Source organism: Panthera leo, chromosome A1, assembly GCF_018350215.1.
Source record: "Panthera leo isolate Ple1 chromosome A1, P.leo_Ple1_pat1.1, whole genome shotgun sequence".
Classification (NCBI taxonomy): domain Eukaryota; kingdom Metazoa; phylum Chordata; class Mammalia; order Carnivora; family Felidae; genus Panthera; species Panthera leo.
The window spans coordinates 116,213,306-116,226,631 of record NC_056679.1 but is presented as its reverse complement, the minus strand read 5'-3'; the positions used below and the strand labels follow the sequence as shown (position 1 = coordinate 116,226,631).

Genomic DNA, 13,326 nt, shown 5'->3' with positions numbered 1-13,326 from the left:
AGGCCAATGAGCCATAAAGGCCCATGCCATCTCTGAGGAGGGAAAAGAGACCTTCAAGATGGCTGAGAGAAATAGTTGATGTCAGAGCCCTTGTCAAGAGCCACAAATACCAGGGGGACCCCAAAAGCAGCCCATCTTCCCTTGGTTGAGGGGCCGTGTTCAGGCCGCATCAGGCCACAGCCAACTCCCGTCTCCAGGTGTGCACTTTCATCTGCACAGGGCCTGGGGATTCATTCTGCCAGATCTTTCTCAAGTCCCACGACCAGCTACTGTGCTGGGTCTGGGAAACGAACTGTGTCCGTTCCTACTCCTTCCTTGTTCATCTTCCTTCTCTCTCTCTCTCTCTCTCTCTCTCTCTCTCTCTCTCTCTAGAGGCCACCATCCTTCTGGCCACTGGATCTGTCTCTTCCTCACAGCAAAGAGTGTATGTGACTAAGCCCACTTCCTGGGTCAGAAACCACAACTTCTCAATTATGACAGGCCTGGCTAATTTTTTTTTTAAGTTTACTTATTTTGACAGAGAGGGTGCAAGTGGAACAAGGGCAGAGAGACAGGGAGAGAGAATCCCAAACAGTCTCCACGCTGTCAGCACAGAATCCAGTATGGGGCTAGATCCCAAAAACCGTGAGATCATGAACTGAGCCAAAGTCAAGAGTTGGACTCTCAACCGACTGAGCCACCTAGGCACCCCTGGCCTGGCTCGAGTCTTAAAGACGCTGACCCAGTCCCATGTGAAACACAAAAGCATTCTAAGGAATTCCATGGGAACACCATTTGGGCACCAGAAGACTCAAACGAATTACCCAGGGTCTGGGCTAAGAGATGTGAGAGGAAGGACAAAGGTTAAACGGGCTAAACAAAGAGAAACTGAGGAGAAGATGTAAAGGAGTGTTTTGTAAGGCAGCCAACTCTTGCCACGAAGAACCAGGAGGCCAAGATAAACCAGGAGACCAACAAGGAAGAAGCACAAAAGAGGCACCAAGTACGCCGAGCGCAGACCTCAGGCGATGAAGGCAGCGGCGGAGCAGAGCCCACTGGCGCGGACCACCTCTCCTCGAGCAGAGCCGGTGAAGCAGAGACAGGCCCCAGTGAAAGTGAGTATGAGAATGCCCCACCACTCACTAGCTCCGACCTTGGCAAAACCCCTCCTTTGAAAGGACTCACCTCCCAGAGTGGTCAGGCCAATTAAACAATAAAGGGTATACAACGTTCAGCACCAGGCCCGGCACACAGTGGCTCTCAGGACCACGCCCAGGATTCTCCCCAGATGAGGACTAAAAGAACCCCAGGTAAGGCCTAAAGGAGAATGACTCACAAGACACCTGAGCAGGTAGAGGATGTTAGGGGGGAAGAGGACACTCGATCATTCCACAAATAGTAGGAACTATTTGAGGAGTGAACCTAACAAACAAAGGGGCTGTACATATATGTATGTATAAAGGAGCTTATATTCCGGCAGGAGGAGAGAGGCAGCCAAGGAACACATAATAGTATTACATAGGGAAAGGAGATGAGAACAGGGATAGACAGTGCCCGGGTGGGGTGCCCGTTTAGGCAAAGGGTGAAGGGAGGCAGCTGGACGGCCTCTATGACTACATGCCTGCAGACTACGAGAAACGAGAACATATCCCTTTAGATTTCTGAGAAAAGGCAAAGCCCTGGAGGGGAGTGGACCTGGTGAGCGAACGGGCAGCCGGAGAGGGCGGGGCAGAGGGTGCAGGGGGCAGCTGGCTCTGAGAGGGCCTTGCTGGTCACTGGAAGGTCTCTGGCTTTTACTCTGAGTGACATGGAAAGCAATTAGGGAGTCTGAACAAACAGAAAGCAGACAGCAGGAGCGAGAGCAGGGAGGGAGACCGGCCATGTGGCCATGACTGCAGAGGGCGACTCAGGAGTTGTCCCAGGTGCCTCAGGCCAGTGTGGATGTTCAGGGGAGACCCAAGTGACACTCACCAATTGGCTTTCCCACCTCGCCCCTGAAGGCTTCCTGTCTTCACCACCCCCATCCACCCATAAGCAAAAATTCAGAAAATTTACGTGGGCTGAAGGAGAAAACTAAACTTCCTCTCTGCCCACAAACGTGCCATAAACTGTACAAAGCGTATTACTTTATTCTACGTCACGGTCCTGTCATCCCAGCTTTACAGAAAAAAGCCCGAAGCCCCGGAAATGAGAGACACTCCACCTAGATTCCTAAGCCAGTGCTGCTTTTGGTGGCACCAGGCAGCGCCCTCGCTGGGACATTCTGTCATCTGATACCTGGCAAAGACGGCTCTGAGCTGGACTTTAGGCTGGAAAGGCTTCCCAGGGCAATGAAAACGCCCGATCGGAGTTTCTGATGAAAAAAGGCTTAAAGGCTCCAACAAGCCAGGCTGTAATTCCACACCTGAAGTCAATTAGCCAGAGATGCCAGACCATTAAATTCCCTCCTATCCTCACGATGACTGATGAGAGCAGTGTCAGACACCAAGAAGAGCATCCAGAAGGAGAAATATGCCATTCTATCACCACCCTCCCCCCAACTGCTGACCTTGGACTAAAGGAGAGGCCACTTTGAACTTCTAGTTGGTTGGCCAATGACCCAGTAGGGCACTCCTGGAACAGACACTCTCCTTTTGCATCTTCAAATTACAAAGAACCGTAACAAGGTCACTTTCAGTTCCTGATTTGCAGGCCTAGAAACCCAGTTCAAAGGCCAATTGGGCTTTTGAACTCCATGGGGACATCCCAAAGACTCTGCTGTAATAGAATTTCTTTCATTTTAAATCAATACCTTGCCTGATATCACAGTCCTAACCCAGAAGAACATGTATAAAATCCCAATATCTGGATTCGCAAGAGGTAAACAGCATGGGAAGGAGCGCAGAGGGAAAGGGACCCAGACAACTCACCTGAATTCACAACCACCTTTCGAAATGGCAGCATTTCCATTCCACCAACACACATTTACTGAGCACATACTACGTGGCAGCACTTCTCTAGGTGCTGTGGGAGGCAGAGATGGAGAGAAAGCCTCTGGGACGCTTCCAAGGGGAGGCAGGCATGCAAAGATCACCGCGGTTAAGTAACCTGCTCAGGTCCCGGTGTTAATAAGGGGATCTGAACCCAGATTAATCATAATCCACTTTGTCTCTGCCTACTACTAGGAATCTGGTGCCCTGCCCTAAACTACCAGGTTTTTGTGTTTGTTTGTGGTGGCTGGGGGTGGGGTGGGGTGGCAGCGGGGGAGTATGGAATGGGCTGCAAAGGTAGGTATTTTCCTGACGTGGGAGTCTGAGAACTGCTGTGGAACATGCGGGCCCATAGCACTAGGATGAAATGAGGAAAAGCACTTAGCTTGGAATCATGACTCACATCCTTCTTGAACTCGCTGACCCTGGGCAAGTCACTAAACCTCTCTGGGCTTTGGTTTGAATCTCTCTAAAAGGAGGCGGTTAGCTCACAAGGAATGGTTAAGAGGCTTCATCTCATCCAATTCAACTGGATTCAAGCCTATTCACAGCCACTGCCTAGGGCACCGTGGTAAGGAGGATTGTGAGGTCACATTAGGGCTAAGCAGAAAGGACCACATGAGACTCCAAGGTCTGCCATGAGCTTGGAAGGTGAGTAACCAGGCGAGCACCTGAGGACCTCCACTGCGGATGATCTGAGGTATCTGAGGGGGTGTCATTTTGATTTTGTGGCAGCATTTTAAAATGTCTCTTCTTTCATGACTTTCTCACCAATTCACAGAAATCTTCCTTAAATCGATTTTCTAAGACCGGAGATATTGTTTTGTTTAAATTTTCACTTTGAACAATTCTGTAACTACGGCACGGTCAACAAGAGCCTACCAGCAGTTTTGTTAGTTAGAATGCCTCCCTGAACAGGAGTCTACCTATCACCACTGGGACTTGCTGTAGGGCTTGCAAAGGTCCCCCAACACATATGTCATTCTGCAGTGTGGCTTTGCCACTGTCCTCCCAAGCACTGAACTCTGTCTCACCCCCCTTGAATCCCACCTACACAGACCCATGGCTGCTTGGGCCATGGAGCGGGATCCAAGTGCTGTTGTAAGTCTTCCGGGCCTGGGCAGGATCGTTACACGGTAGTGATGTAAGGTTTGGGGAAATCTGGGTGAAATCATTTGTACTATTTCTGCATCCTTTTTTTAAGTCTGCAACTGTTTCAAAACTAGAAATTAACTAAAGTCTGTTTCCTTTTTCTCTTTTTTTGCACACGGACACTGAAGGAGTCCCACTTCCTGAGGCCACTGTGTTGTCAGGATGCCCAACTTAGTCCCACTGAGGGGCCAAGTGGAGGAGAAGAGGGAAACAGAGACATCAGATGTGGGGTTCTGTGGGGTTTTTTTGGTATTTGGAAGAGAAATTAGTTGTTATAATGAACCGGAAGTACAAGATTTCACCAAAACAGCAACAGTTGACAGAATATGGCTGAACTTAAATGAAACTTTCAAGGGAAATAAGTGTGAAACAAAGCCCATAGGAGTGAAGAAGTGCACTGGTTAGGAACACACGTAAAGATAGTAGCGTCTAAGTGTGGGTATCTTCTGACTCTCCCTCTGACTGCAGTCAGATTGCCATCATGCTTCCACAACCCTCTCCCTTCTGAAGCTTCTGCAAAACCACACAGCTTCTCTGTACTGCAGATGCAAGCCAACCCAACAGCACCCCTTTAGGCATGCTGTATAGAGCCAAGAGGAGAGTTCATAAATCTCATAGCCAACCAAGGGCCTCGATTATCCTCTATGTTCCAGCCCCAGGAGATGCCATGGGGAGCAGAGATTTCCACCCAAGCCCTTTCCAAATTACAGAATCTCTAACTTGGGGTGGTTGTTACATAGCACTATGTCAACTTTTCACCTGTGGCAAAAAGCCTTCAATTCTGGTTTGGCAAGATCTAGCTATCTGAATGAGCCTTTTGGACCTATTCCTTGGGCTGAGGTTGGTTTCACAGTCTTCTTGGCTAAATGCTTTTGTTTCCTGAGTTCCTTTTTATATAGCATCCCTACTCTTATTTCATTAAGATTTATCTTCCCACATATCTAAGGCTATTAGAGATATTTTCCCCCCTTTTTCTCACAGGTTTTTTGTTCCTTGTGTCATCTCTGTCCTCTCAGAGTCCCTTTTTTGTGTCTGTGTTGGTCACTATCTGTCATTTTGCAGCCTCTACTCAGGTCTCTGGCAACCCTCTACTGTTGGTTAATTTTTAAGGCTGAAATGCTGTCACTTGCAGTCTTAAGAACCTTGGCGAAACGTAACACAAATGCTGAAAGCCTGCACTAAGACGGCACCAGCTAAGTTGACTGAATTCAGACATTAAGGAGGTAAACTAGACAGAAGACAAAAATTAACTTAATTCAGAGAGGAGGTGCTCTGAAAGAAGTCTGTATAGGCTGCAGCTGAAGCACATGGGATTGGTTACTTCTACCATAGAGGTGGGATACAAAAGGGGAAGCTTCATAGAGGAGTGACATTTTGTTTCACCTCTGAGGTGTGCAGGGTGGGGCAGAGCAGAAATGCAGGGTAGGCAGTCACAGGAGCAGCGTGGCAGGTGAGAGGCCCTGTCTACTTACAGATACCAGATGATGACACCCTTGACTTGAAGTGGATGTAATGACTGATGAGCCACCTGCTGGTCTTGGAAGGGATGGATGTATTTTGTGCGTGGGGAGGGCTGGGGAAGACATAAACTGCTGGGTACAGAGTGGAAAGCGGTAAACCGTCTGCCAAGATGGTCACCAACAATTCCTCCTGCTCTACATTCACACGCTGTTCCTCCTGAGACAGAGTTTAATTTACATGAATGTTTATAATAGCCATGACTTACTATTCACCACAGTCAAAAAGTAGAAACCCAAGCATGAATGGATAAAGAAAATGTGATATATCCATACAATGGGGTGTTATTTGGCAACACAAAGAACGGAGTACTGACACACGCGGAGGAGCCTTTAACACGTTACACTAAGTGAAAGAGCCAGTCATAAAAGGCCATATTATAGGATTCATTTTATAAGAAATGTCCAGAACAGACAAATCTACAGAGATAAAACAGATGTATGGAGGGGGAAGGTTAAGGAAATGGGAGTGATTGCTAAAGGATATGGCTTTCTTTGGGGTGATGAAATGTTCTGGAATTAGCGGTGATGGTCATACAACTCCCGACTATATCTCTCAATAAAGCTGTTACCAAATCGGGGGGCGGGGGGCAGGGTATCGATGACATCTATTTCCCCTCCTATTGAATCCAGCCAGCCTTGTGACTTGCTTTGAACAAAAGAATATGGTAAGTGATGGTGGACCACTTCTGGGCCTAGACATGAAAAGGCTGGCAAGATCGTACGCTCACCCCCTTAGAAGCTAACCACCATGCAGACAAGCCAGGGTAGATGAGAGACAACAGGTAGAGAGGGGCCTCGTGTAAGTAAACCAGGGCCCTACTCACGTGAACGAAGACATCTGGGACATACCAGCCCCGACCAGGCTGACAGCTGAATTAAGTGACCCCAGGAGAGATCATACGAAGCCAACTCACAGAATCATGAGAATAAATCACTGTTGTTTTCAGCCACTGAGTTTTGGGGTGGTATGTTATACGAGGGATAACTGACACACAACCTCTCCAAGCCTCAGATTCTACCTCTGTAACATGGGACCAAAGCTATAGGGCTCTTGTGAAAGTTACATGAGGCCAGTACTAGGTACTAGGCTTCAGAAATACTAGTTGTTACAGTTGTTATCATTAAATATCATCCCAGGAGACCCCAAATGTATTGCAAGTATACTCCTTGGTAAGCCTCATTCCCACAAGCACCTGTCACCTCCAATCACATGGTTTTCAAAAAACTGGTTTCCCAACAAAGAAAAACAAAAGATATTTTTACTACAATCTCTACAGTAAAAAAAACAAAAAACAAACAAATTTCTGAACCATAAACAGACTTAGATTCTGCTTAGCTATCTATCCAGCTACCTACCCATTCAATACACCTTTATTAAGTCCTTACTGATTACCAGACACAGGTTAAGAATAACTAAGAAGACCTCCCCTCCTTTGAATCAGAAACAGTTTCTTCATAGGAGCTGTTGACAGAATGGACTACACACTTTCACTTCAGCTGATGGATGTACCTGCAGTTATAGATAAATCTAAAATCATCCAGCTGGAGAAAAAAGTTATATGCACAGATTCCAAAGCCAAACCATCAGGATTCGAATCTGGAATCTGCCCCTTCTAGCTGGCCAAGTCCGTATGCCACTGTGGGACTCAATGACTTCACTGTAAAATGGGAACAACCTCATAAGATTGTTCCAAGAATTAAATGTTAATGTACGTAAAGCTCTTAAGAGACCACTTGGCACACAAGCACTCATTAAGAATTAGCTAATCTAAAAAGCTGAAGGCACTGTAAAAGAGCAAACCAGAAGGTCATACAACAGTTCTAACAGTCACCAAGACATCTAGCACAGTGCTTCTCAAGATGTGTCCTTTCTAATCCACCATAGATTGACACGTATTGTAAAATGCAAGATCACCTGCTTGAATGTCACAGCAATGTCAAATTACTCTACAAGTTCTTCTGTTTACTCGTACTTTCTGTACTTATCACATTCACAGACTGGCACTTATCTGCAGAGTCAGCTTTGAGTAGCACTGTTCTAGCACACCAGAAGGACTCATAGGCCTGCTGAAAACTCAGCTAGCAAGTTCAAGAGAATTATGAAAACATTTAAGCAAAGAACATCAACCCAAGAGTAGGGACAAGAGGATGACTTGGAGGTCAACAAACCAACAATGAAAATAATCCCAGCAGGCCAAATCTAAAATACGAAACTGGGTGTCAGGGCAAGAACCCAATCAGTACTTTCCCCCACTGGTACCCCAAAAGGGGCCATCAGAAAACACATCGACCAGGAAGTCATCAGCCCCAGAGGGATAAGAGACATAGAGGAAGTAGAAAGAACTGATGCAGGCCTCCTGAGAAAGAAGTCCTTCTCAGGAGTTAGAAGCTACCTTAAGCGGTCACCAAGCCTTGGGAACGTCAACCACAGCACACAAAGGCTAGCGTGCCTTCTCTGCCAAAGAAAACATGCAAACATTTCCTTTGGTGACATGGGACTGTGCACATGCACACCCACATACACATATACACATACCCAACTCCCAGTACCTGTGGTTTTAGGAGGCTCCTGAGGTCCGCCCTGCCAGCCATACTGTGGGTATCCTTGGTAGGGGTAACCCTGAGGAGGTGGGTAGGGTCCCCCCATAGGTCCTGGAGGGTAGCCCTCTGGTCCCATTGGTTGTTGTGGATAAGGTGGGTACGGGGCCGTCGGACCAGGGCCCGGATACGGTGGAGGGTTCCCTGGGTTCATCGGGGACCTGCAGAATGTACCTAAGAGACAAACAATGAAAATTATTCTCATCTAATCCGTGGAAGTCATTAGGAAAAAAACTTCAACCCAAGAATAAATTTACAAAATCCCTTAAAGGATCTCAAACCTCTTGTAAACCTTCAGTTTTGCCCATTGTTTCTTTTTCACCATTCCCACAATTGACTAATTAGGTTATGTACCTGGTTATATGCCTTCTGCCTGCCTTCCTCACTAGGCATAGGCTGTGACAGCAGGGATCAGGTCACCTTTGGATCATCACTATGACCCTGGAGCTTAGCATGATGCCTGGTACAAGAATAGGATTTTTTATTTTTTTAATTCTCTCAAATGTCCACAAATGTGGTTGCATACATAGCTCTAGGAAGAAGGCAGAAAGTCTAACGGCACTAATCTTGAGTCAGACCAGTGGAGGCTGAACCAGCCCAACCAGGGCTGGGCCACACTGGTTCCTCTAACAAGAAGCACTGCAGCAATGACCCACCAAAGACCCACGGCTCTCAGCAGTTGAATGGTGTGTCCAGACTTCACTGGACTGAGGGCAGAGCTCTCTACACAGGATGCTGAGCATCTCCTCAGACCATCCAGGCTCCCAGGACCCTGGAGGGCTCACCAGGAACCCCCACATTTGTGTGTATAGGTTCCTGTTCTTGGTGGTTTGCTTCTGTGAGACAGGCCATTGCTTCCCAGCCCCCAAACACTCGTTAACCATTCTCATGACTGGGCTTGAAGTCTGGTGGGCCGGTATCTCCTCTCCATCAACCCTGCAACCCTTGCAGTGCCTGACATTCCAAGGACTTCAGATTAAAAGTATCACTGGGGAATGCAAAGTACATATTCTGGATGAACGTGCTATCTGTCATCTTACTGTCTTGCACTGTTACCCACCTGCAATACTGATATTTAACTTTTTACCTATTCAGAGGTCTTCTATCCCCAATTAAAAAGTTAACAGAAGGAAGACTCTCATACTCAAAATTTAATAATTTCACTACTTGTTCTCCATAACATACAATCGATAAATTTGTAAGGGACTTTACACATATGTAAAGAACAAAATAACTATAAACGTTCCCTAGAAAATCCGGATTCAAGTAACAGTAGACTTGGCAAGTCCAACAGTGGCAGGATGAATCCCACACAATCACATCCCCCTACACAATAGTGGTCACATTTCCAGTCAGGTATCCATCCATTCTCGCCTCCGTACCAGCTCCAGGGTGAGACCAGGGCTACCTAACCCAGTCCAGGTCACCCTTTCCCCTTTGTGATCAAGATTGGTTCAAGGAATCCAGGACTAAGCCAGTCACACATGGCATCCCTCGGCCGCTGGGACCGGTTCTGAAGTGGTTTGCAAATTAAGAGCTTGGTGCTCTCCGAACACACTCCCAGCCTCCCTTTTCCCTGAACTCCGGCACACACTAAGTCTGGCAAGGACAGGGCTTCTCAGCCCTGAGGAAGCCAGCCTTAAGGTGAAGCAGGCACTTCAGAAAAGCAGAGCAAGAGAAAAAAGAAATGGGATTCCAGATGACTTTATAACAGTTTATAAAGAAAACAGGCTGAAACCTACCCTAACCTTTTATACCTCTACAGAACTTCCAGGTCTAGGAACCAATAGTATAGTAGGCTAATGAACTCCTCTGAGCGACATTCAAGCAAGCGTACAGTTATACAGTGCTGACCGCCTGGCACTGTGCTAAGTAGTGAGGTACGGAGATAAGTGAGGCTCAAACCTATGCCTTGGGCAACTGGCTCAAAAGGAAAACATAAGGAGAGTGATATTTAGAAAAGTGGTAAACAGCTAGATAGGAGCAGGGGCTTAAACCCAGCAGGAGGTGAGTGTGTCACTTGAAGGAGGTGATTATAAATTCAAACTTCATAATATGGAAGCAGAATGGCTCCAGAGTCTCTATTTTGACATCTGCATTCTATCCCTCATTTTAGAGGCTCTTATTTTTCCAGGGGCCTAACAGGGATTCAGAAAAAAACTAGAGTTCTTTCCCTTCTCTGCTCTCTGCCAACATGACATCACACTCTGACCTGGGAATGGCTTTCGCCTTATCCTAATGCAAAGACTTCTACCAAGAAGGCTGTGGAAAACCTAGTGAGCGCTTGTTTGCAATAGAACTCAGTCTCATTGACCCTTTCGCCCAATGGCTATTCCATTATTTACTTTTTAAGTCACAGAAGAACACAGTCATCGTAACTAAGCTTTCCAGAAATTCAGTATATGGGGAGTGGGGTCTCCTGTGAAAGGGCCTAATCCCATTGAAACACTATTTTATCTTGATTAGTCCAACAAGACCCTGTAGTAATGATCATTCTCACTCTAGCAAAGTCCGGACCAAAGTCTGCAGACATTGTTCTGAGAACAGCGACCCGTGAGAAGGAAAAAAGAACAAAGCGTATAAAACTATTACAGCTTCAGACTTCAGTGTTTCATGACTCATCTTGATCTATCTACTTGCATCTAACCCCATTATCCCCATGCTGTTCTCTTCCTGGAACCCTCAATAATGTATGTGTCCTCTCTCCTCCCTCCATCATGTTTCCCCCTCATTTCTGGGATGTACCTTTCTCCTTCTACCTGAGGAATCACTTCATGTCTAGGGGGGAAATCCCAAGAGGCACTTATAAAGAACATACACCACGCAGGCACTCCAGCTACCATGCCCCCTCCTTCTGTCCCTGTGTTCTGAAGACACACAGTCATCTTAAAGGGATAAAAATCTGCATCTATCTTCATTTTCCTTCAAGTTAAAAAAATTCCAGTAAGAGGGAAAGCCACAGAAACAGCATCTGTGCTGAGATCAAAGATCGTGGGGCTGGCATTTGAAAAGCACGACTTTGCTTAATCAATTGGGAATCCCAAGTTTGTACAGAAGCCAACCAAAGTAAAAACAAAACAAAGGCTACCTAACACTGATACAGTCTAGTGCAAAACACTTAATATAATCCAAACACAAATGAGCTTTCAATTTAAGGTATGATACTGAACTCTGCACCATAAACATTTTCCCTTTATAAATTTGCTCAGGTGAAATACACACCCTACTATACCAGAGTGTGTTACACCAAGGGTCAAATGTAAACTGGAAGTTGTACTATTAAAGATAAGTTAGGGCCTCAAATAAGCTCAAATCAAGCAGCAGCCAAGATCCATTAATAGACTGCACTGAACACTGCAATGTGGCGATCCCATTCCAGACAAGCTCCAAGTCCCAGGATTAGCATTCAGACATACAATGAGAAGACCAGCAACCATGCTTTCAGAAAGTGGTCCTATAAGATAAGACCTCAAACAAAGTAGACACACGGGAAAGAATGGTATGTTTCAAAGTTGTTATTATTTTTTAATTACAAGATGCCTGGTAGCCTGGCATTGACCCTGAAGAGAATACAGTAAAGAACTTTCCTCTGGAAAAACTAAACAGCCCCAATGGAAAAAATATTATTGATATCAGTATTTATGACCCCGTAAGTCTGCTCTCAGATGTGGACTAACGTGTAGTGAGTCCATAAGAACATTCAAAGCAGTTTTATTTATAATAGCCCCACAGTGGGAACTGTCCAAATGCTCATCACAGCACAACAGATAGCTTGTGGTATATACAACAGAAAACTGTCCAGCAAAAAAAAAAAAAAAAAAGAAAGAAAAGGAAAGAAACAAAGAACAAATATTACATGTGGATGAATCTCACAGATGATGATGAATAAAAGGAGCCAGATTCAACAGACTTCACACTGTAAGATTCCATGTATATGAGGGTTGAGAACAGCCAAAAGGAATATACGGATATTGACTGGAAGAGGCACAAAGGGAGCCTTCTGGAATGATAGAAATGTTCTACATCTTGAGCTGAGTCATGTTTATATGAATACTACAAAAACCCATTGAGTTGTACATTAAAATTCTCACACTTTAAGTTGTACAGTAACAGCAGACAGACAAAATTTGGCTAAAAGGAAAAAAAACATTTATAGTGGTTTTCCCTGGGTGCTGAAAGTATGAGCAATTGTTACTTATATTCTTTTGTATTTCTGAAAGTTTTAATAAGGGAAATTCTATAGTCAGGGGAAAAAAAGGTTTTCTTAGTGCTTTCTAATATTTTCAGGCTGCTCGTCTTAACTGCTAGAACACCTCTGTAGGCCTCCTATCTATCCACTCGCAGGACCCCGATATCCCTTCCTACTACTAATTTAACCCTTGTTGGTAACCTCTTTTATATCTGCTCTTCACTAATTTTTATAGTAATTTCTGTAATTATAATTCTTTTTTCACAGGCTACTTCAGGTCCTTAAGTTCTTTAAATGTTTTCTTTCTGCTTCAAACTAAGAAGTCACTTGGCTGAGTATCAGACATGGGAGGAAAAAGTTCTCTTGCTTACATACAGACCTCTTTGCTTGAAACTATTCTTATCACCAAAGCCAGAAGTCATGCTTATCCCTCCATCCTCACATATCCTTCTTCAGAATTTATAAAATTGTCTTAAAGTTTAAAAGCATGAGAGCAGATCTTATTCTAACGACCTCCTCTGTGTCTTTTTTTAACTCCTTGATTTGTTGGCCTTTTAACAAGATCTTCGTAAACAGAGTATTTATATTCTCGGTCCCTCATTTTTTCTTGATTCTCATACCCATAATTTTGGGTATGGTTTGTTGGGCTAAAAAAAGCTTTAGAATTACTGGTTTTGTGCCGCTCTATCCTCTGAGGCTTAGGGTTTTCATTAAGTTTTAGCACTGGCATGTTGGTTTATTCCATTCATAGTCATTTGTTCATTCCACAAATACTTCCAGAAGCACCCACTGTGACCCAGCACCAGCGGTTCCAGGCACTACGGACATAATGGTAAGTAAGAACTTCCACTGGGGCTAGTGAGAGAGGCAGACATTAATGTCAGCAATTACAAAACCAAGCTGAGAGGGAGGAAGCACT

The 13,326-nt window shown here is 45.2% G+C and overlaps 1 protein-coding gene across 3 annotated transcripts in view; it reads right to left on the bottom strand.

Annotated features, from left to right (window-relative positions):
• CYSTM1 (cysteine rich transmembrane module containing 1) overlaps positions 1–13,326 on the bottom strand; it is a 78,342-nt gene that overhangs the window by 35,373 nt on the left and 29,643 nt on the right. For all 3 annotated transcript variants that reach the window (XM_042936927.1, XM_042936943.1, XM_042936936.1), the window contains exon 3: positions 8,171–8,392. In XM_042936927.1, the coding sequence (XP_042792861.1) occupies positions 8,171–8,392 (222 nt within the window). The remainder of the gene's footprint in view (positions 1–8,170; positions 8,393–13,326) is intronic.